General features: G+C 37.1%; 2 protein-coding genes across 5 annotated transcripts in view; one reads left to right on the top strand and one right to left on the bottom strand.

The window, feature by feature from the left end:
- LOC128605887 (kynurenine 3-monooxygenase) overlaps nt 1-6347 on the top strand; it is a 32369-nt gene extending 26022 nt beyond the window's left edge. For 3 of the 4 annotated variants that reach the window (XM_053621718.1, XM_053621720.1, XM_053621717.1), the window contains 6 exons: nt 1131-1278; nt 1929-1986; nt 2239-2321; nt 3727-3828; nt 3914-3973; nt 4490-6347. In XM_053621718.1, the coding sequence (XP_053477693.1) occupies nt 1131-1278; nt 1929-1986; nt 2239-2321; nt 3727-3828; nt 3914-3973; nt 4490-4636 (598 nt within the window). In that variant the 3' untranslated portion in view covers nt 4637-6347. The remainder of the gene's footprint in view (nt 1-1130; nt 1279-1928; nt 1987-2238; nt 2322-3726; nt 3829-3913; nt 3974-4489) is intronic. The other variant, XR_008385616.1, reaches the window with a different exon arrangement.
- Nucleotides 6348-6450: 103 nt separating this feature from the next.
- Nucleotides 6451-16826, bottom strand: opn3 (opsin 3). The gene is made up of 4 exons (XM_053621732.1): nt 16487-16826; nt 11296-11615; nt 7081-7332; nt 6451-6869 (listed from the first exon to the last, which is right to left on the bottom strand). Exons 1-4 carry the CDS (start codon nt 16779-16781, stop codon nt 6603-6605), a joined length of 1134 nt encoding a protein of 377 aa, XP_053477707.1. The 5' UTR covers nt 16782-16826; the 3' UTR covers nt 6451-6602.
- Between the last annotated feature and the right edge of the window lie 10134 nt (nt 16827-26960).

The following is a 26960-nucleotide window of genomic DNA, read 5'->3' as shown; positions in this document are numbered from 1 at the left end:
TTTTAGCAAAACATGGACCTGGAGATTTCTTAAAGATGTGTGTGTTTTCTTGCAATTATTATACATTGGATTTTAGAACAATTACAGATAAAGTGAATTCATTTTGCGGTTTTGGATCAGTGGATTATTTTAAGTGGTTAGTTCAATATTGACTCATAGCTCAAATGAGCTCACACAATGGGCTTCACTTATCAGTATTTTATGTGTAGAGATGTGTGTAAAAGTTTTCCCACTCCAAACTGAACAAACATTTTCTGCCAGATTTATAAAAGTAACTTAGTAACTCTGATTTCCTTGGTACTTACATGTGTATATTGATAAATGCCAGTCATCTGTAAGTGACGAAATGCATTCACAGCACACGTGATTTTGCATTTAGTGATTCTAAGAAAATTCGATAAAACGGTGAAAGAGAGCCTCGTAAGCACAGTGTTACAAATCTTCCAGTAGTGCAGCTCATCCTTTGCATGGCTTCATCTACTGTACCACACATACACACCAACTCTTCCTCCTTTTATAGGGTGCCATTTCTTTGGTCTTTTTCCATATTGATCCTTTCAAGCCATTCACATGAAACGACCAAGTTTCACAAAATGTTAACTGAATTTGTGTGTACAATTTGGATAAAAAGGCTATTTAAATTTGAAGGCGTAATCCCTATGTAATTAAGTAATATGGCAAAAGCAAGAATGTGGTTATACTGAATATCGGCACAGCTGTGATTTGGCGTAGGCACGAGCTCGCAGTCTGAGTGCAGCAGCTAATCAAAGCCATGTTGATAGTCTGTATAACCACATGATTGTGAATGCGATATTGCTTTTATACAACAGTTCTATAAAGTAACTGACATTTCCCTTCTTCCTTTTCATCTTCATTTGATGATGAACAAATAAAACACGCACAGTTCGCACGAATTGCATTGAACCGTTGCCACACATAGAACAGGATTAATGACGTCCTTGTCAAAATTACTCAAGCAATGTAAACTTGGCCAACAAATTGTGTGTGTGTTGGCTTTTACTGTGTTTATGTAAAGCTGTAGCATTTTTCTGTGCACTTATTGAAATGATTTTGACTAGAACTAGAAGGAAGTTTGGTTCACAAGCCGTACCCATGTGTGTGTGTTTCAGTGATGCTCTAAAGAGGGACTTTTTCCGACTGCCTGCCCAGGCCATGGTGTCAGTGAAGTGCTCTCCTTATCATTTGAATGACAAATGTGTCTTAATGGGGGATGCTGCTCATGCTGTCGTGCCATTTTATGGCCAGGGCATGAATGCAGTGAGTACAAATTAGAATAGTGGGAAGTACGATGCAATAGTGATGGATTTTTACTGCTACATCATTTACTGAATTTTTTTTATAGCACATAAGCTGTTCAACTTTTGAACCATAGTCTGAAAAAGCATTTTATTGTACATGTGGTATTTTTTCTTTTATTGTTTTTCCGTTTCCCATATATATATTTTTTCTTAATCTTATTTGTAATCAAAACATTTTAGTATGGTGCCAAACATGGGACATAAAAAGTAAAAAAAATTGTACAGTGCAACCTACTTTTCTGTGTACAGTCCATATACACTAGAATACAAGTTTTATGTTCAAATGCTCTGAATGAATGCTCGCTCTGAAATTACTATTTATAAATTTGCTATGATTATACCGGATTCATCAGAAAATATGGCAATGCCCTGAAATACAGCTGTTTGGGATTTGTAAACCACTGCATAATAATGAGATGGAAATGAGTAGGATTACATTAAGATGTTAAAATGGCAAGCACCGCATATCCTGAATTTTGAAGCGAAGAGTTTATCTAAAACAGGATATAAAATCTATTTATGAACATGAACGCAATCACCATTCTGTAACAGAAACTTGTAATCTCTTACTGCCCGAGTTGTTTTTCATCATTTTCCTTTGTGTCTTAGGGCTTTGAGGACTGCCTCGTATTGGATGAGATTTTGGATCAATTTAATGAAGACTTTTGTAAGTCTGTTTCATTGTGTGCTTTATCCCATGCTGCTGATTTTTTTTTTTTTTTTTAAATAACATTTCACTCTCAATTATTCACATTCTTAGTTTAAGTTTCAAAATAATTTATATTATATAAGCTTGTTTTTGTATAAAATCATTTAGTGAGAAGACTTTGCTTATTTACACATTAATCACATGTTGTCAGCCATTCAGTTTGACAGAGAAACAGTAAACAGTTGTTTATGTATACATGTTTTTTGTCAGCTGCTGCTCTCCAGGAGTACACACGAGTCCGTGTACCTGATGACCATGCCATAGCTGATTTGGCTATGTACAATTATGTAGAGGTGATTTTATTTTCTTACAGTCTTACAAACATAATGTGGAATTGTAGCATATATTTGGAGTATAAGATGTATGCACAGGTAATGAATTTACAGTAAATACTACTCCAGCTTGGTCCTATTGTCTATTGATGTTTTCTGGGTTTTATATGCACAGTAAATTTTCTCTTCAAATCTGGAAAATGTTTGTTTTAATCAATGGACTACACACAATATGAGGTTTTTTTTCTAGTGGAGTTTCTAAAAGTGTGCAAGGAAACATTGAGGGATAGAGGGAAAGATTTTAATATTGAAGATTGATCAGGATGTGCATCCTGAAATATTTTAGTATTTTAAGACCTGCTTAAACATTGGGAATAGCACAGTAGCAGACAGTCCTGCTTAAAGGGGTGTAGTTTGGCTAATAATTAAAACTAGCAGTTCAGGAAACCTTGCAATATTAGAACATAAAGCATCATGGTATCATGATGATTGATTGCAAATTTGTAGGAATATACTAAAGCAAACTCGGATAAATAGTAAATACAACTGTGGTTAGGGATAAATGTGGACTTGGGAGCTTTTCATATATACATATTTACAGGTGATATAAAAATTCTACACAACCATGTTATAATTGCAGGGTTTTGTGATGTTAAAAAAAATGAAACCAAGAAAAATCATGTCCAATCTTTTTCTACTTTGAAGAATGTGATTTAGCAACCGATAAAATTCAAGTGAAAAGCCAATAGAAATGTTTTAGTAAAAAAAAAAAAGAAAAAACTTATAATAACCAGGGTGCATAAGTATGCACACCCTTTTACAATTTGGAACGTGACTGTGCTCAGATTTAACCAATCACATTGAAATTCATGTTTAAAAGCAATTATCATACACCTGACATCAATTAAGTGATTCTGATTAACCACAAATAAAGACCAGCTGTTTCTGTAGGATTTTCTTGACATCTTCACGGTTTAATCAGACTGCTGAAGTCAGGGTCCACAAAGAGATTCTAAACATGTACAAAATCGCATTGTTGCAAGGTATTGATCAGGAGAGGTTTTTCTTTTCTCTTCTAAAATAGCTCTTTGATTTTCACTTAAATTTAATTGTTTGCTATATCACATTCAAGGTGTGATGAAAACATCTGACATGATTTATCTTGGTTTAATTTTTTTTTTGCATCACAAAAAAACCCCCTGCAATTTTAACAGGAATGAGTAGATTTAATCTCTACTGTACATTCTTGCCCATTATAGTTACTACAATTTCTGGGTGAGATTAGGTTGGAAAATTCTGTACATTAACATGCTTCAGTTAATTGTTGACTATTGTATGTATGGTTTTGCTCGTTTTGTCTTTTTGAATAAAACGTTTGGCATCATGCTATTGTATTATATTAACAGTTTGTTTTCTTGTGTCTTAGATGCGAGCACATGTGAATTCCAAGTACTTTCTGTTCCGTAAATATCTGGAAAACGCACTCCATTTTATCATGCCGAGAACAATAACCCCATTGTACACAATGGCAAGACATTTTGTACTTTCTCCTTTTTAAAAATGTTATGTCTGTTTAACGAACAACAATCACCTTTGAGCTGATTTGCTTTCAGGTCACCTTTACCCGAACACGCTATCATGAAGCAGCGATCCGCTGGCAATGGCAGAACAAGGTGAACTACAGACCATTCAGAATTGTGTGTGTGTGTTTGGGGCTGGGGGAGTGTCGACATATTGTCTTTGTTGCTGCCGCATTGCTCCAAAGCCTCATTATCATGCATCTTTTTGGCATTCTCGAGTAGTGACATGTAGACTCAGGGTGAGTGGAAGTTGACAGCGGTGTCCAAGCAACTAGAAAGACTGAGAGCAAAAGACATTCTTTTTAACTTGTAGAAGAAAATTTCAGAGTCTAGCAGATTGCATTTGCCTTAAATGCATAGGTTCCTCAGTGCTCTTCACTAAACCCAAGAATGACTGTACAAAAAAAGTACATTAACCAAAAATTAACAGAAAGAAATTTATTAGCTGCCAATAGAACAAAGCCTTTATCATCTTATATTGATTTTTATTGTAATCTCGTAATGAGAAATATTCGATAAATCCACGCCTATATTTCAACTTAATATTTTGAGGAGCAATAAGAATAATCTGATACTCCATGGCATTAAGATCGTCCTTGTTCTTTGCAGATGATTACTCAGGGCCTGTTGCTTTTGGGAACAGTATCTACAGTGGGAGCGACTTATCTGCTAATCAGATACATTCCCAAAAAGCCCAGCATTACTGTGGAGCAGCTATGGAGCAAAGTTCTCACCCTCAAATGGTTCCAAAAGTAAAATTCCCCAAATGAACATGGAATGTATTTCAGGATGCCCCTGTCATTCTCCATGCTTTTATGCCCATCCCAGTTTCAATGAATAAGTACTGTTAGATAGTTAACCTCTGTTAAAATTGAATTACAGCAAATCACTGGTGCTTTTAGATTCAGATTCGGAAAATCCTGATAATGTTTAATAATACTTTGAAAGAGCAAAATCAAGAGGGCTGGGTTTGGTTTAATCTTAATAAATAGCAGTAATTCTTATTAGAACAATTAAATAATATAAAGCACAGAACATAATTAGAGAAATGATGTCATGATGCTGAGATCAGACAGGTCTCCTGGACTTGTAATGTAGTTGCATGTATTTGTATTATAGATTACCTCATGGCTAACATATTCATGCTAAAAGTTTTGATTTCTTGAGTAATGCTTGAGCAAGACCCTTAATATTTACATGCTCAGCTATATACATGGATTGAATTAGGAATCACTTTTACATAAAAGATGTTTTCAAAGTGAATATGTATTTGAATGTTTATAACATTATCCATTTCAATCTAAACGATAAATTCTGCCATTTCCCTCAATTTACAATAGTAGGTCTGTTCTTTTTATTGTCTGGAATACATTTACATTTATGGCATTTGACAGACTGTCTTATCCATAGCAACTTACAGAAGTCATATTTTAGATTTACAATACATTTCCTAATGCCCATATGTTTTATATGTGTGCTTGCTACATATAATCTGTATTGCTCTCCTCTTATGTGGTAGAAACGTATGACTTTCCAACACCTTACATCTCTGCCTGATCATTTGTACTAATGCATAGTCATTCTAGCAACAATTTAGCCAGCAGTCATCTTCAGTTTGCTTGTTTCTATCCACAAACCTTTTGTGTTTGTATAGAGTTGATCCCTCATGCTGTTATGAAGAATGAAAGCCCGGCTAACTGCGCTCACCATTTGGTGTTTACCGGTTATCTGTCACCAAACATTCTGCATAATCTTGTTGTTCTATGCACTATGGATGTATGCCTCTGTTTCAGCGAAGTATATGCTCTCTGTTATTTGCTATGCTGACCAATTAACCCAATCAGTCCTGTTCAGGCTGCTCAGGTGAACATGACCATGGGTAGGCATGGCCCATTTGGTTAATAATAATAATAATGATAAAAATACATGTGAATTTCTGCTTTTCCTTCTGTAGATATTTCATTATAGGCAAATGGAAGTCTGCACATGACTCGAGCTCAGTAAACTGAGAATCCAACAAAATTGAAGTGGAAAGAAGTTTATATATGTAAATATAAACTTTCTTTATTGGCCTGTGCAGGCTAGAAGAAATGTGCTTTTTCCATTGGAAAGTCTCACGTTTCTCACATCAAATATATTCTGCTGATCTATTGTGCTGGTGAAGAAACTGTTGACCTCAGTGATTTTTTTTTAAAATAACTCAGGCAAACAATGTTGAAAATCCTTCTTGTATAATTTTTAAAAGTTCACGGTCACGTCAAGTACCCAATCCGTGATCGCTAAATACTGTGATCGCTAAATACAGGCAGAGCCTTTAGGGAATCACATACTGAATGAAAACCAGTAAACATATATGAGAAGTATTAATTACAGTGGTAAGACAGCAGGTTAGTTGAGGCTGTAATGAAGGTACATATAAATAGCCTTCTCAATAAAATACTCAAAAGTTATATCACGTCAAGTGGTGGTCAAGTTGCTTTTTATTGTCATTTCAACCATATACAGCTGGTACAGTACACAGTGAAACGAAACAACGTTCCTCTAGGGCCATGGTGCTACATAAAACAACACACTAACCACATGTGATGACACAGAACTAAAAAAAGACCTGCACGTTCTACATATAGTGCATGGGCAAATGTGCGTAAACAACACAAGACAATAGAGTAACTACTAAACCAGGACAATGGGCAGAGTAAGTGACTGTAAATGAGTATTTATGTTAAAGGGGCCGGACTTGAATCATGTTGATCTCTGATGACGCCCTACATTTGTAGTTGACGTCCAGAGAGTCTGTGTCATTGCTGGCAATGATGAAAATGATGGAAGAGGAGTTGAAAGTCACCCTTTTCTTAGGCCTGTCATCACGGCTCTGTGACATCACAATGGGACGTACTGGTTGGCTGGAACAGGTCAGGGGGTGGTCCTTAATGCCGCACTGCAGGTGGGCTAGATGGGAGCACAGCAATTGCAACATGCAACGCCGAAACTATCAAAGAATATACACACAGGCAGAGGGGTAAATATATGTAATGCATGAAAACTGTATCTTCTATATATTTTTAATTGATTATTGACACTCTAATTTCAATACTATATATACAATATGTATTTATGTGTATCACTGTATATCCCCATGCCATTATTTCTTACTCAAAAATCTCAAGTGTAGTATAAAGTATAGAGTCTACTTCCTTCACCTTCCTGTTCATGAAGCCATATATAATTGGGTTATAAGCTGTGCTGGACTTGGCGAAGAATGAGGGGATGACGGCAACAGTGGGTGAGACAGCATTCTGCTTGCCAAAAGCTACCAGCATGGAGACCACGGCATAGGGAGTCCAGCACAGTAGATAACAGAAAATCATCAGCAGAAACATGACAGCCAACTTCTTCTCATAGCGTAGGACCTTAATGATTTGCACTGTCTGAAGATCCTCAATGGAGTGCAACTACAATAAGAAATAGAGATAAAGTAAGAAAAGATTTAATAGTATGATAAACTACTATTTTTCTTCACACTGGATAATAACTATCAACTAGTAAAAAAAATACCCTTCTACATACAGTGCTGTGAAAAAGTATTTGCCCGTGCCTGATTTCTTCTGTTTTTCTGTATATCTCATACATCTTTTGTGACTTCCTGGATGAGTCGTTGCTGTGTTCTTGGGGGAATTTTGGAAGGTCGGCCACTTCTGGGAAGGTTCACTACTGTGCTGAGTTTTTCCATTTGGAGATAATGGCTCTCACTTTGGTTCTTTGGATTCCCAGAGCCTTTGAAATAGCTTTGAAAAACTGTACCCAGACTGATGTATTTCAATCACCTTCTTCCTCATCATTTCTGGAATTTCTTTCAGTTTTGGCATAGTGTGTTATTGGGTACGACCTTTTAACCACCTTCATGCTGTTGAAAAAGTTCTATTTAAGTGATGATTTAATTGAACAGAGTTGCAGTAATCAGGCCGGGTTGTGTCTAGTCCAGTTGAACCCCATTACGAATACAGTTTCATAGATTTGGGGAATTAGTAACTACAGGGGCAAATACACTTTCACACAGGCCCAGTGGCATTGGATAAATAACATTTTCATTTAAAACTGTATTTTGTGTTTACACAGGTTGCTTTTGTTTTCCTCTTAGATTTTGTTTAAAAGTCTAAAACAATTTAGTATGAGATACACAAAAACAGAATAAATTAGGATATCAGCAAACACCTTTTCACAGCACTGTATTTGTATCTAAATGAATTCAATATTGACACAATATATAATAAAGCCTTATAAGTTTTTAAGTTTACATAAAGTGACCTGATGACATTGCGGCTCACTTATCAATCATTTAGTAAAGTTGTGTGAAAATATGTTTGCATAATACAAACAAAAGTTTCAGATAGGTTGATTTTCTTCATACTGGTATATGTATTTTGATCACTTGTATAGTGCAAAGCATGTTCCTGACACAGTTCAAAAATATTTAGCAGTGTAACAGCACCTGAAATAGTCAAAATAGTATTTTTAGGAATACCAAATTTATTGTTTAAATGCTCCTACAAGTGATTTACAAATAAATCACTTTGTATCCAACCAAATGAGGCCCATTGTGTTCATTTCTATGTAGAGTACCATCTAACAGATTTAGGATATTTGTCTAACACTACCATTTTGATTAAACAAAAGACTATACCTGACACTTCTGCCAACTTTTAACATTAATCTGATCAAATTAATGTTTAAAATCAAGAACAATACTTTATTGATTTGAGTTAAAATACTGAGACCCTAATGATCCCATTTGCTTTCACTGGCTTCATAAATATTCTCAGAAATCAAATTGGCTACTTTCAAGCAGCACATTTATAGGTATTTGCCAAAATCATTTGGGATGCAAGAAGCATAAAATGTCATAAATATGCATTTCTTTCAAACTTGTTGATGTACAAATGTTAATTTCTCGTTTTTATATACAAACCCAATTCCTAGAAAGTTGGAACAGTATGGGAAATGCTAATAAAACAAAGAGGAATGATTTGTAAATGTACTTTGACTTAATTTAAACAAGAAACGTATAAAGACAAGGTATTTGATGCTTTACCTAATCAACTGCATAGTTTTTTGAAGGTAAATGTTTATTTTGAAATTGATACATGCAACACGTTCCAAAAAAGTTGGGACAAGGGCAATTTAGGACAAATAACAATATGACAAGTTGAACTTTGAAGGTGATGTGAAACAGGTGAAGCAATCGTCTAATCATAGTATATAAGGAGCCTCCAAGGATGAGTCAAGGCTCACCAATCTGCCAACAGATGCGTCAGCGAATAATCCAGCACTTTGAGAACAACTTTCCTCAAAGACAAATCAGTAGGATTTTGGGCATTTCACCTTCTACAGTGCACAATATGATTAAAAGATTCAAGGAATCTGGTCAAATCTCTGTGTGTAAAGGGCAAGACTGAAAACCACTTCTGAATGCGCATGGTATCCAATCCCTCTGACGTCACCATCTTAAAAACCATCATGAGTCTGTAATGGATATCCTGACATGGGCTCGGGAATACTTTGGCAAACCTTTGTCAGTCAACACCATTTGCCGCTGCATCCACAGATGCAAGTTAAGGGTTTACTACGCAAAGCAGAAGCCATACATCAACACTGTCCAGAAGGGCCGCCGACTTCTCTGGGTTCGGTCTCATCTGAGATGGACAGTAGCACAGTGGAATCGTGTTTTGTCGAAGAAGGCACTTACTTTAATAGTAGCACTACACACATAGTAGCACTTTCTCACATAGTTTCACCTCAGGAAAAGAAACGATAGTAATTATAATGAACTATTGTTTGAGGCAAATCAATAAATAATATTTACCTATTTTTCTAATCTGTTATGATCATTTGGAATAGGGATACACATATGCCCCTTTTTATTTTCAATACAGTGCCAATATTGGCCAATAACCAATACTGATCCGATGCTGACATCCTCTTATTCACCAAGCAGACTCTTTGTGTTCTCAAATGTGGGTTATGTCGGTCAAGTGGATCTGATTCTGACTCTACTGGTGGTTTAGCCCAAATCAAATCTGGCCCCATAGAGTCTGTAATGGAGTGTGTTTTCAAAGAGTCCCTCTCCAGGTCCAAGCAGCTAAAGTTTGTTTCAGTTAACCTGAGGCTTCTCCAACTGAGTCGCTAATAACATCCTCCTTCACATCTTTGCTGAAGCCACATTTGCCTAAGGCCCAGTGAAATTAGCTGTCTTTTACTGGCAAAAACAAAACAAGCAAAGCAAAACTAGGTCACCATTAGGTGGTATAGTAGTATTGTAGAGAATAGTAGGTCAGAGTCTGGTAGGTTAATGTTTTGCTAGTAGTCCCTTCAATTCTGTCTGCTGAGTAAAAGGGTACATTTGCAATTACTGAACACTAACGAGGACTTTCTGTGCACTGGTGTCTTTTTAACCATGTCTTTTTAACGACTGCAATTTGCTCCTCCCTTCAGTCATGTTTAGAGTTAAATTTAGTCATAAACGTCACTATTTCATTTGGTCTGTTTTTCCATGTGTACTGTGATTCACTATCAGCTTCAAAGACTTTTCTATAAGCCATCAAGACACACTCTAATCAGGCAGAAAAACTCTTCATCATAGTGAGAATAGTTCAGTCCCTATATTTTAATACTCAGGGAAATGTATCAGAGTAACTGAAGCTATAAATGGAGTGATGAATCAGGAGTCTTAGTAAGTATGACGTGCTGTTGCATGTTCATGAGTACACAAGGGTGTTTGTATGAGAATGTCTCTGTGCAGCTGGAGAATCTGCAGTGACCTAAATACAGCTGAAAAAGAGTTTTGACTCAATGAAAAGTTTTCTATAATGATTAAAGTACATTACAAGCCCCACCTCCTAAACTTCAAGACATACCTGAATGAGTAGATTCAGAACTGAACAAAACCTTCTGCCTACAGTATACACATTATGAAAGCAAAAGGGACGTACTGTTCAATAAGCAGAATAACAATTATTCACAATTAGAATATCAGGGTTCTAGCACAGGTTATATTTTTCTTCGGGTCTAACAGTTTCTCTTCCTGTTTAGTATGTAATAAGGACTTGGTTTTGACAGACAGATACAATACATGGCCAAATGTATGTGGACAACTGACCATCACACCAACATGTGTGAGTCTTCCACAATCGTCTAAAACATATTTGTACACTATAACACCCTTTATTGGAACTAAGGGGCCCAAACCTTTTCCAGCATGACAATGCCCCTGTGTACAATGCAAGATCCATAAAGACAGTTTGACAATGTTGGTTGACCACATAAATAGATTAAGTAGTATACGCCAAATCACATGTCAATGTAAAAGCATGGAGCAATCCAACATTGTATCAGTACAAGTACAGTACTTTTTTTCTTACCATGTGCACTGTGTACATAATGTTCCCATAGCAGTAGGCCATGATCCCCACAGGAACAAAGAAGCAGGCAAGGAGGAAGAAAAGGATGAAGGAGGCATCATTGGGGTCTTTAGAGGCCCAGTCCAAAGAGCAGCCCAGTTGGTGGATCTCCAGCGTGTACCTGTTCCAGCCCAGGAGAGGAGCACCAGTCCATGCAAGTGAGTAGAGCCAGATGTGGGTAATGGCTCTCCAGGCCCAGGGGAAGTCTATGACCTTTGCATGTACCACTCGAATGTAGCGTTCATATGCCAGAGCACACAGGCTCATGATGGACACGATACCTGAGAGTGACAAAGAAAGATCAGAATGGGTTCAGCAAGAAATCTGGAAATGCAAATACTGGAATCCTTGTGTTGCATGCCAGACTTCTAGTTTTTGCTAGATTTCCAGTTTTCATCACTCATGGCCAAGAACTGCCTACTTTCACAGGATGAGGCCATTTGATTGACATTGCATATGGCCAACCACAGGTTGTGACTGAATGATATATAGTATAGGGAAAGGCCATGGTAGTACAATAAGAACAACCTGGGAACAGCATGATTTACTATGGCCTTGCAAACCAGACTTCTACAAGTTCTAAGGCTGGAACTATGTTGCTATGAGCCTCAAAACAACAACTATAGGGTTTTGGGTTTGTCCACTGGGGAAACACTTTAAAGGTTCTATACAGAACCTTACACAGAATCCTATCCTATAGAGGTCGAATTAAAAGGAATTTAAAAACCCTTAACTGTACTCTTAGAAAATATGGCTCTTCAATACTGTATTGAATATTTATGGGTTCCAATCTGACTAAGATTATTCTACCTGGAATCCTTCCTGATATGAAAACACTCTGTTGTACAGAAAAACCTCAAAATTAAGTACTTTTTTTACAGTCTATTCAAAGAACACTCAAGGAACCCTTCACTGTATAGCTGCATTGGCTCCCAGTAAAATTATTTATCCATTAAACGAATGACCTATAAAGCACCAAACGGTTTGACTCCACAGTCTCTAAGTGAACTTTTGGTCCATCATAATCCGCCATGTCTGCTTGGACACATATTCTTTATCAGCACTAAGAATAATGAAGACTACAGTCAGGGTAGATCTGTTTCTTACAAAACCCCTCAACTACGGAACAGCCTACCAATCAATGTTCAGAACTCAGGCACAGTCTCAATCTTTTTCTAAGTCTTGGTTGAAAATCTGTTTATGTAGTCAGGCATTTTGTCAGGCAATAGCTTTTCCATTAGGAAAAAGCATAGATGTGGTGGGTTCATTGGCACAGAGAGAAAAATCACCATCCCCTAGGCAATCAACCAGGTTCAAGGTAGAGTTGGGATACCAATTTATGCCTCTGTCTTGCTTATTAGGGATCCTATATTTACAACCAGATATCTGAATACGTGTGTTGTGACAATATCAAAAAGCTATATACAAATAAAACTGAACTGAATTGAACTGAGCTTTCTATAAAAAGCTCATTGTTGTCAAGTTGTTCAGATTTCACAGAATCAGATTTCACAGAATCAGTGCATGGAAATGGTGAAGTTTTTTTTTTTTGATAGCTAACAGTTCAAATTTTATAAAAGGTTTCTACTTGGAACTTTTTCTGAGAGATTGGTTTAAGGGTGACGTGTGTAAGGCTGATCCTGTTCAAAACCAAACTCCTCCATGTAGTCTTGAAAGCTTCTATTGAGATTATAGCAGTGCCATGTTTACAAGTGCCACTGCTAGAAGACTAAGTACAAAACCCTGCCTTCCATTAATGTAGTGGTAACCCAAATATAGGCCACACACACACACACACACACTTTCTCTGTATCTCCTTGGAGTTATTATCATGATATGCTGGTTTCTATCTCCTACGCAGCTGTTCTTTCAGAAATTCAACTGATCTGTGGAGGCAGTACAATTAAGAGTTCATCATCTCAAACATTTGACAGATGTTTGTCAAACGTTTGATCCTTCCAGGCAGCTCGAACCAATCTGGCCATTTTGCTCTGACCTTTCTTATCAACAATGCACTCCCACCCACAAAACTATCGCTCACTCAGTGTTTTTTGATGTTTTGCACCATTCTGTGTAAACTCTAGAGACTGTTCTGTGTGAAAATCCCAGGAGGTCAGTAGTTTCTGAAATACTCAAACCAGCCCATCTGGCACTCACAGTCAGATGGTCACCGAGATCAAATTTTTTTCCCCATTCTGTTGTTTGATGTGGAAATTAACTGAAGCTCTTGATTTCAGTTGGCGAGTGTGTGTGTGTGTGTCTGTGTATATATATATATATATATATATATATATATATATATATATATATATATATATACAGTGAGGGAAAAAAGTATTTGATCCCCTGCTGATTTTGTACGTTTGCCCACTGACAAAGAAATGATCAGTCTATAATTTTAATGGTAGTTGTATTTGAACAGTGAGAGACAGAATAACAACAAAAAAATCCAGAAAAATGCATGTCAAAAATTTTATAAATTAATTTGCATTTTAATGAGGGAAAAAAGTATTTGACCCCCTCTCAATCAGAAAGATTTCTGGCTCCCAGGTGTCTTTTATACAGGTAACGAGCTGAGATTAGGAGCACACTCTTAAAGGGAGTGCTCCTAATATCAGTTTGTTACCTGTATAAAAGACACCTGTCCACAGAAGCAATCAATCAGTCATATTCCAAACTCTCCACCATGGCCAAGACCAAAGTGCTCTCCAAGGATGTCAGGGACAAGACTGTAGACCTACACAAGTCTGGAATGGGCTACAAGACCATTGCCAAGCAGCTTGGTGAGAAGGGGACAACAGTTGGTGCGATTATTCGCAAATGGAAGAAGCACAAAAGAACTGTCAATCTCCCTCGGCCTGGGGCTCCATGCAAGATCTCACCTCGTGGAGTTGCATTGATCATGAGAACAGTGAGGAATCAGCCCAGAACTACACGGGAGGATCTTGTCAATGATCTCAAGGCAGCTGGGACCATAGTCACCAAGAAAACAATTGGTAACACACTACGCCGTGAAGGACTGAAATCCTGCAGCGCGCGCAAGGTCCGCTGCTCAAGAAAACACATATACATCCCCGTCTGAAGTTTGCCAATGAACATCTGAATGATTCTGAGGACAACTGGGTGAAAGCGTTGAGGTCAGATGAGACCAAAATGGAGCTCTTTGGCATCAACTCAACTCGCCGTGTTTGGAGGAGGAGGAATGCTGCCTATGACCCCTGGAACACCATCCCCACCGTCAAACATGGAGGTGGAAACATTATGCTTTGGGGTTTTTTTTCTGCTAAGGGGACAGGACAACTTGACCGCATCAAAGGGACGATGGACGGGGCCATGTACCGTCAAATCTTAGGTGAAAACCTCCTTCCCTCAGACAGGGCATTGAAAATGGGTCGTGGATGGATATTCCAGCATGACAATGACCCAAAACACATGGCCAAGGCAACAAAGGAGTGGCTCAAGAAGAAGCACATTAAGGTCCTGGAGTGACCTAGGCAGTCTCCAGACCTTAATCCCATAGAAAATCTGTGGAGAGAGCTGAAGGTTCGAGTTGCCAAACGTCAGCCTCGAAACCTTAATGATTTGGAGAAGATCTGCAAAGAGGAGTGGGACAAAATCCCTCCTGAGATGTGTGCAAACCTGGTGGCCAACTACAAGAAATGTCTGACCTCTGTGATTGCCAACAAGGGTTTTTAAACCAAGTACTAAGTCATGTTTTGCAGAGGGGTCAAATACTTATTTCCCTCATTAAAATGCAAATCAATTTATAACATTTTTGATGTGCGTTTTTCTGGATTTTTTTGTTGTTATTCTGTCTCTCACTGTTCAAATAAATCTACCATTAAAGTTATAGACTGATCATTTCTTTGTCAGTGGGTAAACATACAAAATCAGCAGGGGATCAAATACTTTTTTCCCTCACTGTATATACACACACACACACACACACACACACACACACACACACATACACACACACGCACACACACACACACACACACACACACACACACACACATATATATATATATATATATATATATATATATGCTGGTAATCAATATCAGTGGCAGCTGGTCATGATAGTTGGTGGGAGGCTAAAATCTAATATCTATCAACTATTAGAGTTGTGCAATGCATTATATCACATGGGCTCATCAATGGCATAATAAGAATGATGCAGCCACTTCGTCCTGGGCAAGACAGGAGAACAGATGACAACTCAAACGCAGGATCGAATCAAGGACCCTGGAGATGTTAAGGGGCAACCATGCCCACTTGCCACCCAAATCCAGCATAGTACTTAGTAAATGTAGCTCCAGATACACTGCCATGTCTGGGTCAAGCAATATTAGCTTAGCAGTGGTCCTATGGTGGCCCTCTTCCACTGATGATGAGGTAGAAAATGCTGACAAATACTGAATGGTATGAGATGGGCTAAAAGGGTTTCAGTCACTAATTGTACACATACAAATTGCACCTGTACACTCTCAGAAAATAGAGGTACTAACCTGTATCTTTCATTGTTGTTGGAGTGGTAACTTCAAGTGTACACTCTTTGTACCATTAGTATGTATCATTTATTTATTTATTTATTTATTTAAAGCTTCACTCTTATTTATGTATCTGTCCAAGTATATACCTTACCTATATTTAAAGGTACAATATATCCACATTTCGAGATGAAAGATACAAATTAAAGGTACGTAAGATAAGGATACCACTCTAGTGGTGAGGGAACGTACAGTTTAGCACCATTTCTTTCTGAGCTGGAAAAAAAACCCTATAGAAACCATAACACAAATTCTAATGTTTTCCACTACAAACACCATTACAAACCATCAGCTAAACTTTAAAACCATTACCAATATTGGTTCTTAATGGTATCTACTAGACATAACATGCCACCAGTAGAAGGCAACAAATTACAAATAGAGACCCACAGAGACCATTACAGTTTCCATTAAAACCAATACAATTCCCATTATAACCAATAAAATCATTACAAATTCTATGAGGGGCTCTATTGTTGTTTGTTTGTTTTTTTTTTTCAGCAGGGTTGGCATGCTGGAAACTGTGTATATGCGTCTAAACAGATCTTCCTGTATTCTCCCAAAGTTAACAAAACATGACATTATTGACGATGACTAACCGAACAGACTGTTGCTGAATCCGTCCCACACACACGTGGTGGTGTCCCACACCCATCCTCGCTCTAGACACGAGACCAAAGTGAAATTGGTCCCGAGCACCGACACCAGCAGGTCGCTCACACTGATGTTCACCAGCAGTAAGTTCGTGGGCGTCCGCAGTCTCTTAAACTTGTAATAAAGTGCGAGAACGAGTAGATTGTTGCAAAAACCCAGCACGCCGATGGTTCCGATAGTAAAGGCGAGAAGTTTGTACGTGCCGACGGGGAACAGCGAGGTGTCGTTAAGAGGGGTCATCGCAGGAGTAATTTAGCGTCTGCCATTCTGATGCGCGGGCTGCTGGCTGGATTGGTGGCCGCTCGGAGAAACCTTGCACAGACAATGCCTGAAACTCCTCACTCGGTTGTCCTTCATCACCGCAAGCGTCCTCTGGCTGCACAGATCACAACACTCAGGATGCGATGCGCGCGAGCTGAGGTGCTGATGCACGCGCTCTTCAGCTACAGACCTCCCTTAATAAATAGCATTTTCCACAGTAACACGAATTATTTCGCGTGATTTTATTTTACAGTGTTGCGGTTTATGTTTATACTCGGCTGCACACATGAACACTTACAGACGTTCAATTAAATCAAATAAACTTGAATGACTTAATATTACTCTTTAAAAACATATGATTATTTATTAAATATTGTTTAATATAGAATTGTTATTATTATTATTATTATTATTATTATTATTATTATTATTATTATTATTTGATATAAAAATAGTAGACAAGACCTCTGAAATGCATTCAGCTGCTATATCTACCTTCCCCCTTTCACCCTGTGTGCGGAGTTTGCATGTTCTCCCCGTGCTTCAGGGGTTTCCTCCGGGTACTCCGGTTTCCTCCCCTAGTCCAGACACATGCATTGTAGGCTGATTGGCATTTCCAAATTGTCCGTAGTGTGTGAATGTGTGTGAGTGTGTGTGCGATTGTGCCCTGCGATGGGTTGGCACCCTGTCCAGGGTGTCCCCTGCCTTGTGCCCCAAGTCGTACAGAAAATGAACGGATGGAGGTGACTGTCTCTGATTCTAAATGCATTTTATTTATTTATTTTTGACTTTTTATCCTGTGCAGTTTGGGTAGATGTAGTCCTGGCCAAAAATAAGAATATTTCTTTTTAAGATCTTGAAAACACTATTATAAAAGTAAGCAGAGCAAACAAAGTGTCTGTTCCTATAATTTTATAAACCACTAAAGAAAAAGGTTGAAGACATGAGGGATCCATATTTGAAAAATATGTGTTACAAATGTGTAATTGATAATATTTTTTGGGCCCACAAGTCATGCAATTTGTACTGTTTCAAGTATGTGCCCTACTCTAACACACACAGCTCATACAGGGATTAATAATTAGTTGATTATTTGAGTCAGGTGTGATAGAGCAGGGGAATTACAATTACTGTAGCATGGAGTTCCCAACATTGGAACTGAATCACTCATTATACAGTACACTCAGTGGCCACACCAACCCTCTTCCCTCCTATACACTCATTTTCTCTTTTATCAGTTAGACCCACTTATCTATCAGTGTACAAGGACCACTGCTGATAAGACATTATATGTGGGATGGATCATTCTCAGCACAGCAGGGACACTTGATAATGGCATCTCAGTGGGTGTTATGCTATATTACATTATTACTATATTAGACACACCTACCTTGTTGATCCACATTGTCATATTAGACACACCTATCTTACACATTTTTTCATGTACAAAATTTGTGTTAATCTTCCTTTAGCCTTTCATTATATCTTCTGATCAAAGGTTTGTTCTTTGTTAGCTGAATACTTTGATTCACAGACTATTCTCAAATCAATGTCTATAATTTATGCTTTGTTACATCTTCTACTGTATATGTGTCAATATTTATTTAGGTGAAGGTTTTTTTTATTGCTTAGATGTGCATCAGTTTCATTTTATTAGATGTTATATTGTTTGTGCTCGGTTACTTTCAGTAATAAATACATATCAACATATTAAAATGAATGTACGTTTAATGTACTTGGACCCATACTCTACTGAAGACACTGAAACATGTAAATCTAATGTAGTGTGGCATGTGGATATGTCTGCTCTGGTTAAATGTAATTTATCACTTTCAACCTGTCAGTTAACTTTTCTGTCTTTGTTAATTACCTTCAGCTGCATTCATTTCTTGTTGCTTTTAAGTGATAATAATCGGATTCACCATAGTAACAAAACACATCATGCCTAAATAGGATCCAGTACATCTAATTCTGATGCTTCCTATTTATATGGCAGTACCTACACTTCCTTTCAAGATGTTACAGGCACAAAAGATGCTATTTTGAGAACATTTCCACATCAACAATGTGATGGATGAAATAGGCCACGATTTGAATAAGCACATTTAGGTTTTTCCTCAAGATGGAAATATGCAAAAATAAAATTTGACTACAGCAATCTTTCAGGTTTTTTTTTTTTGCCTACTTTGGGAACATTGGGCTCAAGGTGGGAATACACCATGGATGGGACATCAGTCCATCACAGGGCACCAAACCACACATTCCCTCACTCATTAACACAAAATTTTATTTCGGCCCATGTTTTCATATCTCTGAATGAAATAAATTGTGTTAAAATATGACAAATATTAAAATGTTTTTCCATATTTAACTTTACATCACTATATCCATTATGCATATGAATGAAATTATTGTGCAAACATGACATTGGTACAGGGCGTGTTCAGATGTGTCTTTCGCTGTACATTATTTGGTGAATAGGGGACACTGCATTTCACCTTGTAGACATATGAAACCAAAACCCCAACCTGTTTCCTGACAAATACATGCTTGGCACAGAGTATACCACATTCCTGGATCTATACATACAAAGAATCTAGTGGAGTAACAACAGTATAATTAAGTAGTACATGTAGTAACTAATATAAATTACAGTGTACGACACAAAGCTAGCAGAAAATAATAATTCTGACAAATCTTTCATCAGCTGTGCAGGCCAAGTGATTTTGGAACTGTAGAAGCTGTAATTTCTTACTATATATAGGGTAATCCTGTGACTCTCCTTGAGTGACTCAGCCAGAGATTTGAACCTGGCACAACATCACTGAAGAGATCTGAAAATATTGGTACAATGAGGCCCCCTATCCAACCCGACAGAACTTAGATGTTCTGCAGAGATGAATGGGAGAAGATCCTCAAATCCATGTATGACAAAGTTGTAGCCCCATTCTCAATAAGAGTTAAGGCTGTAATTACTATCAAGGTGCTCCAACAAAGTATAGAGTAAAGAGTATAAATACTGTACATCTTAATACGTATTTTTGTAGTTCCTCAAACTAAATTCTGAAGTAACTTTAAATTATATTTGATGACATGACCTCAGTCCGATAATAAAGATTCTGACGTTTGTGGCCATAAAAGTGTATCAGACATTACTTGCACTATGAAAAAAAAGATTAGGACTATAATGTAACAACATGAGGAAAAAATGTATTATACACTGTATATTGTCAGAATTCCTATTCTGTCTCTTATAGCAGAAAACGCAAACCATACTAAATCTTTGGTAGTTTTTCTTCAAGCTCACTTTCCTAACTTTCCAACTTATCAATTTGACAGAACGAGCTAATAAATGCATGTCCCATATTCACACTGGTACACAAAGGATGATTGAATCTTTATTGCTAGAGCCATTACTCATTAGTCATGGCCTCCCAGGACACCATCGTCTGTACACTTAATCCTCCCAAAATGTCAGTGAAAGATGTTCATCATCCTTTTGAACACAGTATGGCATTCACTGTGCCTAACATATGTTTACACTAAGACACACAATCACCAAATTTCTGTTATGAACAGAAAGTACTGTCAATGTTATACATTTATTTCTCTTTAAAGTTGCATGCTCCACGTCTCTTCCCCAAATTAAAAGTTAACTTAAAAAAAAAAAACCTTGGGAAAAATGTGCTTAATAAATCACACAGAACCCTGCATGCTACAAGACTGATGTCTGCTCTGTGAATGTCACTAGAGATAGATTGAGGAACTTTACATTTACATAGATTGAGGGATAGTTACATATGAACATCAGATGAATGAAGGAAGTCATAAGAAAAGGCACAGATGCTAACACCCCTCCAAACCTCCAGGAGCTAACTTGTCACTTCAGGGGGTTAGCAACAATCCACATGCATGTATTATTTTCAAATAACAGCATAGTCTGTCATTTGTTATATCATTAATTATCTGTCTTATGCTACAGGGTTCCTTTGAAAGTGTTACTCTTTGGTGTTTTGGATAGCACTGGAAGCCTTCAGCAGTTCATTACTGATCACTGATTGAACACTAATGAAATATTTAAGTGTCATAATGACAGATGTGCAAAGCAACATGCGTGTAGGAGTCAGTGGAGGTTCAGTCTGCTCAATTAACTGTAATGGAGTTGTGTAGGGCCATAGAGTGTTTCCTGGGTAGGTTTGCAGGGGGTCAGGCAGGAGGTCAAGCAGGGGGTAAGAACTGAAACTCAAACACATTGTTACATTGATCTGTGTCCTTGGTTTGAACTTGTGTGGCTGAAGCTATAACGACAGTCTAAGGGTATTGTGTGTTCCCGCTGTGCCAATTTTCCTCTCTCTCACTACAAAACCAAACGAAACAATGTTCCAACATGCCACGTAGTACTAATAAAATATTTCATGGCTGTCAGTGTCATGCTTCCACTTATTATGAATTCATCAGTTAAAAAGGGTTTGTGTGCAATTTAGAAAATTATGTGCAATTAAGTGTTTTAAAAGTGTTACAAATAGTTTTTTTTTAAAGAAATATATAAAAATATATATTGTAAAAATATATTGTTGGAAAATGACAACTTTTTAACCTCACTGTAATTTGTGAGCAAATAATCTAAATTTCTTTTAGTTAAAATTAAAGCATCACTTCAAGGCAATTTTTGTGTGTGTGTGTGTGTGTGTGTGTGTGTGTGTGTGTGCGTGTGTGTGTGTGTGTTTTTACGACTTAAAAATACTTAAAATACCTGAGACATAACTATACTATATTTCATACAATTATATTAAACCATATTTAATTTCTCACAGCGCTAGTGCCAGGTTGACTCTCTCCACCTTATTGTGAAAAATAGGAGAAAAAAAAGGTTTTTTTTCAACCTCACATATGGGCAGACATAATCTGTCAGCACAATACTAACTACATCATGACAATGTCTATTTAGAAAAATCCTAATATTTAACATAATGTTGCCTTTTATGACTCATAACTTGGAAAAGTGCTTGTTATTGTTGTTGTTGTTGTTGTTGTTGTTGTTGTTGCTGCTGCTGTTGCTGTTTGCCCTAGCTGTATTTGTAATTTCAACATTTAAAATAACAACATGGAGGGCTCCCTAGATGTATTGTATGTAAATTTGGATATTTGTCAGCTAAATTACTTAATATTATAACTATACAGTAGATAATGCTGTCCTATAGCACATTTTGAATGATGGTAGTAATAGTGCTAATGTTTGCTAGTAGTGAAACTGTGGTTAATAATTGATTAGCTAAGTTAGCAAACACAAAGCTACAGTATGTACAAATGAGAATGAACTGCACTTGAAGCCCTAAACAGGATAGGCCTGGGGTATAGCACAATTATTTGTTTCTTGAGATAAGTGGAAATATCTTGTTTAAGAAGTGTTATTGATTCAAAAATATCCAATCCAGTGCCTTTACTGCTCTGCCATTCCTCATTCTTATTCACATCTCCCTTTGTTATTCAGTTTATCCTTTTCCTTTCTAAGATGCATTTATTTGCCACATACACAGCACATTACAGCACAGTGAAAGTCCTTTCTTCACATATCATTACATATCACAGAGAAGGTTAAAGGCCTTGCTCAAGGGCCCAACAGTGGCAGTTTGGCAGTGCTCAGGCTTATAACCCCAACCATCTGATCAAGAACCCACAGCCTTAATCGTTGAGGCACCACTGTCCACATTCCTGACTCTGCTACTTCACTTTCATGTTGTTCTGCAATTTCTCATTGAAGCAGAGAAGCAATACCAAAGAACCACAGGCAATACAAGTCTCACACTATTGTGCGAAAACTTATCATGAAAATAGGAGTGGTGAGCAGGAAATTTAGTTAGTGTTATTTATTAGTTTTAGGCCATTCTGCCAAACGTCTGATCTTGCATAAATTCAGATATTTGAGGGTAATTTATTATGTGGAAGTACATAGTACCTATTACATAGTACATAGATTTTCAGTTTCACTTTAATGCCACTGTGTTGAGTTTTGGTTGATAATCAACTTTAGAGTGACCTTCTGATCATTGTAATGTCTGCATGGCGTCATTTTGACTCTATTTTCATCGACATTCATTACAATTTCCAATATTTCCCCAATTAAGTTATTTAAATGTCCTAATTTGATCTGTTAATTTCAGCTGTCATGTCTAGTCTTGACAGGAACAGCTGATGTTATTCAAAAGCACTAACTATAATCACTTTAACATGTGTCAGTGCTGAAGCTCTGTTATTGCACTCCAGCTTTAAATCATTAACAATTTTATGTTGAGAATTCTGCCATTTTATGTCTTCCCTGCTCTGCCATTCCATATTGGTACATTCTTCCTTTATTATTTAATTGATTTCTTTCCTGGGCTTGCTGTCATTAATTATTATCATAATTAAAAAGTCACATTAAAATACAGAATTAGTCTCAAAAGTAGTCATGACAATCTGCACCTTGCTTTGCATAGCCAGAGCTGCCAGAATCATACTCACCCCTGGGGAACAGTGTTTACTTCTTGAAATGATTTGCCTTGCTTTGCCTCCCAGGGTCTGTACTGTGAAGCCTGTGGCAGGGTGTGATCATTAAGAATTAAAACCGTAGATGACTGTGTCTTTACTGTGGAAACACTGTATTCGTGTCATTGTGACCTGCGACATGGCTTTTGAAATTTCACTGCTGTCTTAATGTAATGTATTTTATTTAATTCCTAATGCTGCAGCCTTTGTCAAGGAACACAGGTAAGTAAATGTTAAACACTCCTTCCACTTTACCATTTACAGCAGTTCTCAGACTTCCTGAGTCTGCGTTGTGATCAGCCGGGAAGGTCTGAGTACTCTGAGAATCATTTATGAGTTATGTGCTATGTGTGAGACTCAGTAGAACAATTGACTAACTCACTCTTTCTTTTTGTGTTGCTTCAGTGAACCCTGAATTAGTGCTGAGCATTTTAATGCACATAAAGAGATGTACTTCAGAGTCACTGAAATGGATAGCCTGTCTGTGAGGACGTGTAATGAATATAATGTTTCTTCCCTCGGTACTGACACAGTGATGATAAAATCTGTACTTTTAATGTTTCCATTAGAAGGTCTAACGGCTATTTACTACTAAAGCACTTTACTATATTACAACTGTAATGGGAAAAACATATTAACATAATGATTACTAAGGCTATGTACTGTACTATGACTACTGAACTCACTTAAATAATAATATCCAGGCCTCACACCCTGTCCAGGTTGAACCCTGCCTTTTGCCCGATGCTCCCTGGCACAGTCTCCAGGTTCCCCGCGACCCTGACGGATAAGCTGTATAGAAGATGGATGGATGGATCCAGGCCTCAATTTAAGGGAGGACGCAAGACGATATCTGAAAACTGACCACTTATAACATCTGCACTATTACAATATAGGAATATTGTTCTCATATTTTAAATATTTCTTGTATGTATTGTGTATTGTATGCAAAGCTGTATATATCCACACCTCAGTCAGTACCTTAAGAATTTAATATACTTTACTAATTGAATGAATTACTCTTAACTTCCTTTAATATCTAATGTTAATTATGATCAGTAATATTGACAGTAGACATCTAACAGCCATTTTTGTCTAAGGTTGCCTCTGCCATATTTATTTTGTTACAAAATTAGAGTTCACATTTTTGTGAGTTCACAAAGGCTTCTCTAACCCTCTTTTCTCTTTCTCAAGAATGTGAATGAATAGTACTCAGTGACTCACATTTCTGTACAGGGAGGGAGGATGTGAGAGGAAGAAGTGGTAACCCAATTACCCAGTGTAACCTTGTTTCTGTATCCAAGCTTCCTTCCATATTCTTCTATATTGGACTCCAGTGAAAGTGATAGGAAAAACTATCGAAAATATTTATGTACAAGGCTACACAGGCAACCTACGAAGCTAATGCACACACTACTAAGGTAATGTACAAACAAAGAGAACAAACCTTAAACATCTTTTGCACCTCTCACCAAGCTAGTCTGGGCATTGTGGCCATTTTCATAATCCAAGTATTTGTATGTATGTGAAGACACACCAGGGAGTTTCTCTTCTCATGTTTGATGTGAACCTTGGGAAATAATGCAGTGTATTATTTCAGGATGTGAGATGTTCAATGATAAATCAAATTGCTTGCTGCCCTTTTGCTTAGTAACATCTGTGCAGCAGCCACTTCTCCTAAAGTACCTGAAAAGCTGTCAGATTAGTGAATTCACACTATGTTTTACTTATGTTGGTAATTTAAATGGAGAACAGGCCAACCAACTCTCTAAACAAGTCCAAATTAAAATGGGTAAACAATTTTATACACAGATAAAATACATATAGAAAATGAAGACCCACATATTATGTGTTTTATGTTATCCGTTTTACACTATAAAATCAGAGATGTTATATGGACTTTTAATTAGCTGTCATAGAGCCATCCTTGGAGGCACACATCCGACACTCTCACCGAACACTACATCCAACACCTATCCTTAGTTTGTTATGGAAATCCTGCACTGCAAAGGACAGCCTAAGAGGTTTTAGTAAGAAAACCTTGCACATAACCTTGCAAATTTTTCTTGCACATACTTGTGTTTCTGCCAATCTGATAACATGCAGAGTATTCCAATAATGTCCTGTTGTTATCCTGTTTATCTGTTTCCCATGCCATTGTGATACCTCAATTGGTGTGAAACAATTGAGGACTGGAGTCAGGTGTAAGGGAAAGAGCAATTCTGGATTTATTATGCTTTCTCTCTCTCTTTTTTTTTCTCTTGGTGCTTTTCAGCATGGATATTCTAGGTCAGAAGACAAAAGAATAAAAATAGAAATAACTATAGGCATACTCTGTGCAGACTCTGTTGGCTTCAGACAGACACTGGCTCTGATATTCCACATCTCACAGCAAGATGCACAGGCTATATATTATTATCTCATTTATTATACACAGATGTACTGACCATGCCCTGCTGCCACTGACTTGTTTTTTTAAATTTTTTTTTTAATTATTTTTTTATTTGTAAATCTGGTTCTTATTAATGCCTAGTCTAGATTATTATTTTTTTATTCTAGCCTCCTGTTTGTCCTATTCATTATCAAGAAAGAAGTTCACTATAAATAAATCTAAATTTAACCAAATACAGCACCACTGTCTTATTATTGTTTTAGGTGTTTGAGCACTTCTTTCTCTTGTCACTTGCCTTAGGTTTATTTAGATTTATTATTATAATTTTTTTAGATTTCTGTTTAGGTTCACTTTTGCATTTGCGACCAGTCTAGTTTTATCCATTGCTTGTTTTGTAACCTGTTTTTGTTGTATCTTGTTATCTTCTCTTCGCATTATAAATAGACCTGATGAGGTCCATACAAGGCTTGCTTTGGTCAATTGTCACATTAGCGTAGATTTGTTTTTAAACCTAGAAGACACTGTATTTGCTCTACAGATGAGCACTTAATAACAGAAAATAATCATGGCTTGGATCATGGACAGGATGGAGTATGTACTCATTTGGCAAGATAATTGTTTCCATCAAAAGTAACCCTGTCTTGAACGATACGCTGTATAAAATGCATACTGAGTGTTTTACATCTGGTTTATAATTTCAAAGCAGCTGAGTATTTCATGCACTTTCAGCTGCTTATAATTGCTATCCTTGAAATCCATAACACATATAGAGACTGCCACTCTAAGGTAGACTATTTTAAAATGCGTATCCTTTAAAAATGTCCCTATTAATATTTTTAAAAAATATTTTAATGTTAAAAAATGTGTATATCCTCTTTTGAAAATGTGCAGGGCATACCTGAACAGTTTGTATTTCAGACCATTTTTTCCTCATTCTTTCTGTTTACACATGTTTTTTTTTGTTTGCTCAACAAGTCTTTTCTGACCATGACACAGTTCTATGTGTGTGTGTGTGTGTGTGTGTGTGTGTGTGTGTGTGTGTGTGTGTGTGTACATGCGTGAATGCATGCTGTACTTGTTTGTATCTAATGAACTGTGTAGGCTGAATGGTTGGATATTGTCAACACCTCACTATGCTGTCAGTTTGCTCCACTGCCTTTCACAGCTCCTACTTCTCTCCTTTCTTCTCTTACACCTTTTTAGATTTGAACTGTCAAAGTTCTTCTTCTCCAGGTGTATTT

Source organism: Ictalurus furcatus, chromosome 3, assembly GCF_023375685.1.
Source record: "Ictalurus furcatus strain D&B chromosome 3, Billie_1.0, whole genome shotgun sequence".
NCBI classification, from domain to species: domain Eukaryota; kingdom Metazoa; phylum Chordata; class Actinopteri; order Siluriformes; family Ictaluridae; genus Ictalurus; species Ictalurus furcatus.
The sequence above is the reverse complement of the archived record's forward strand: the minus strand, read 5'-3'. Positions and strand labels throughout refer to the sequence as shown.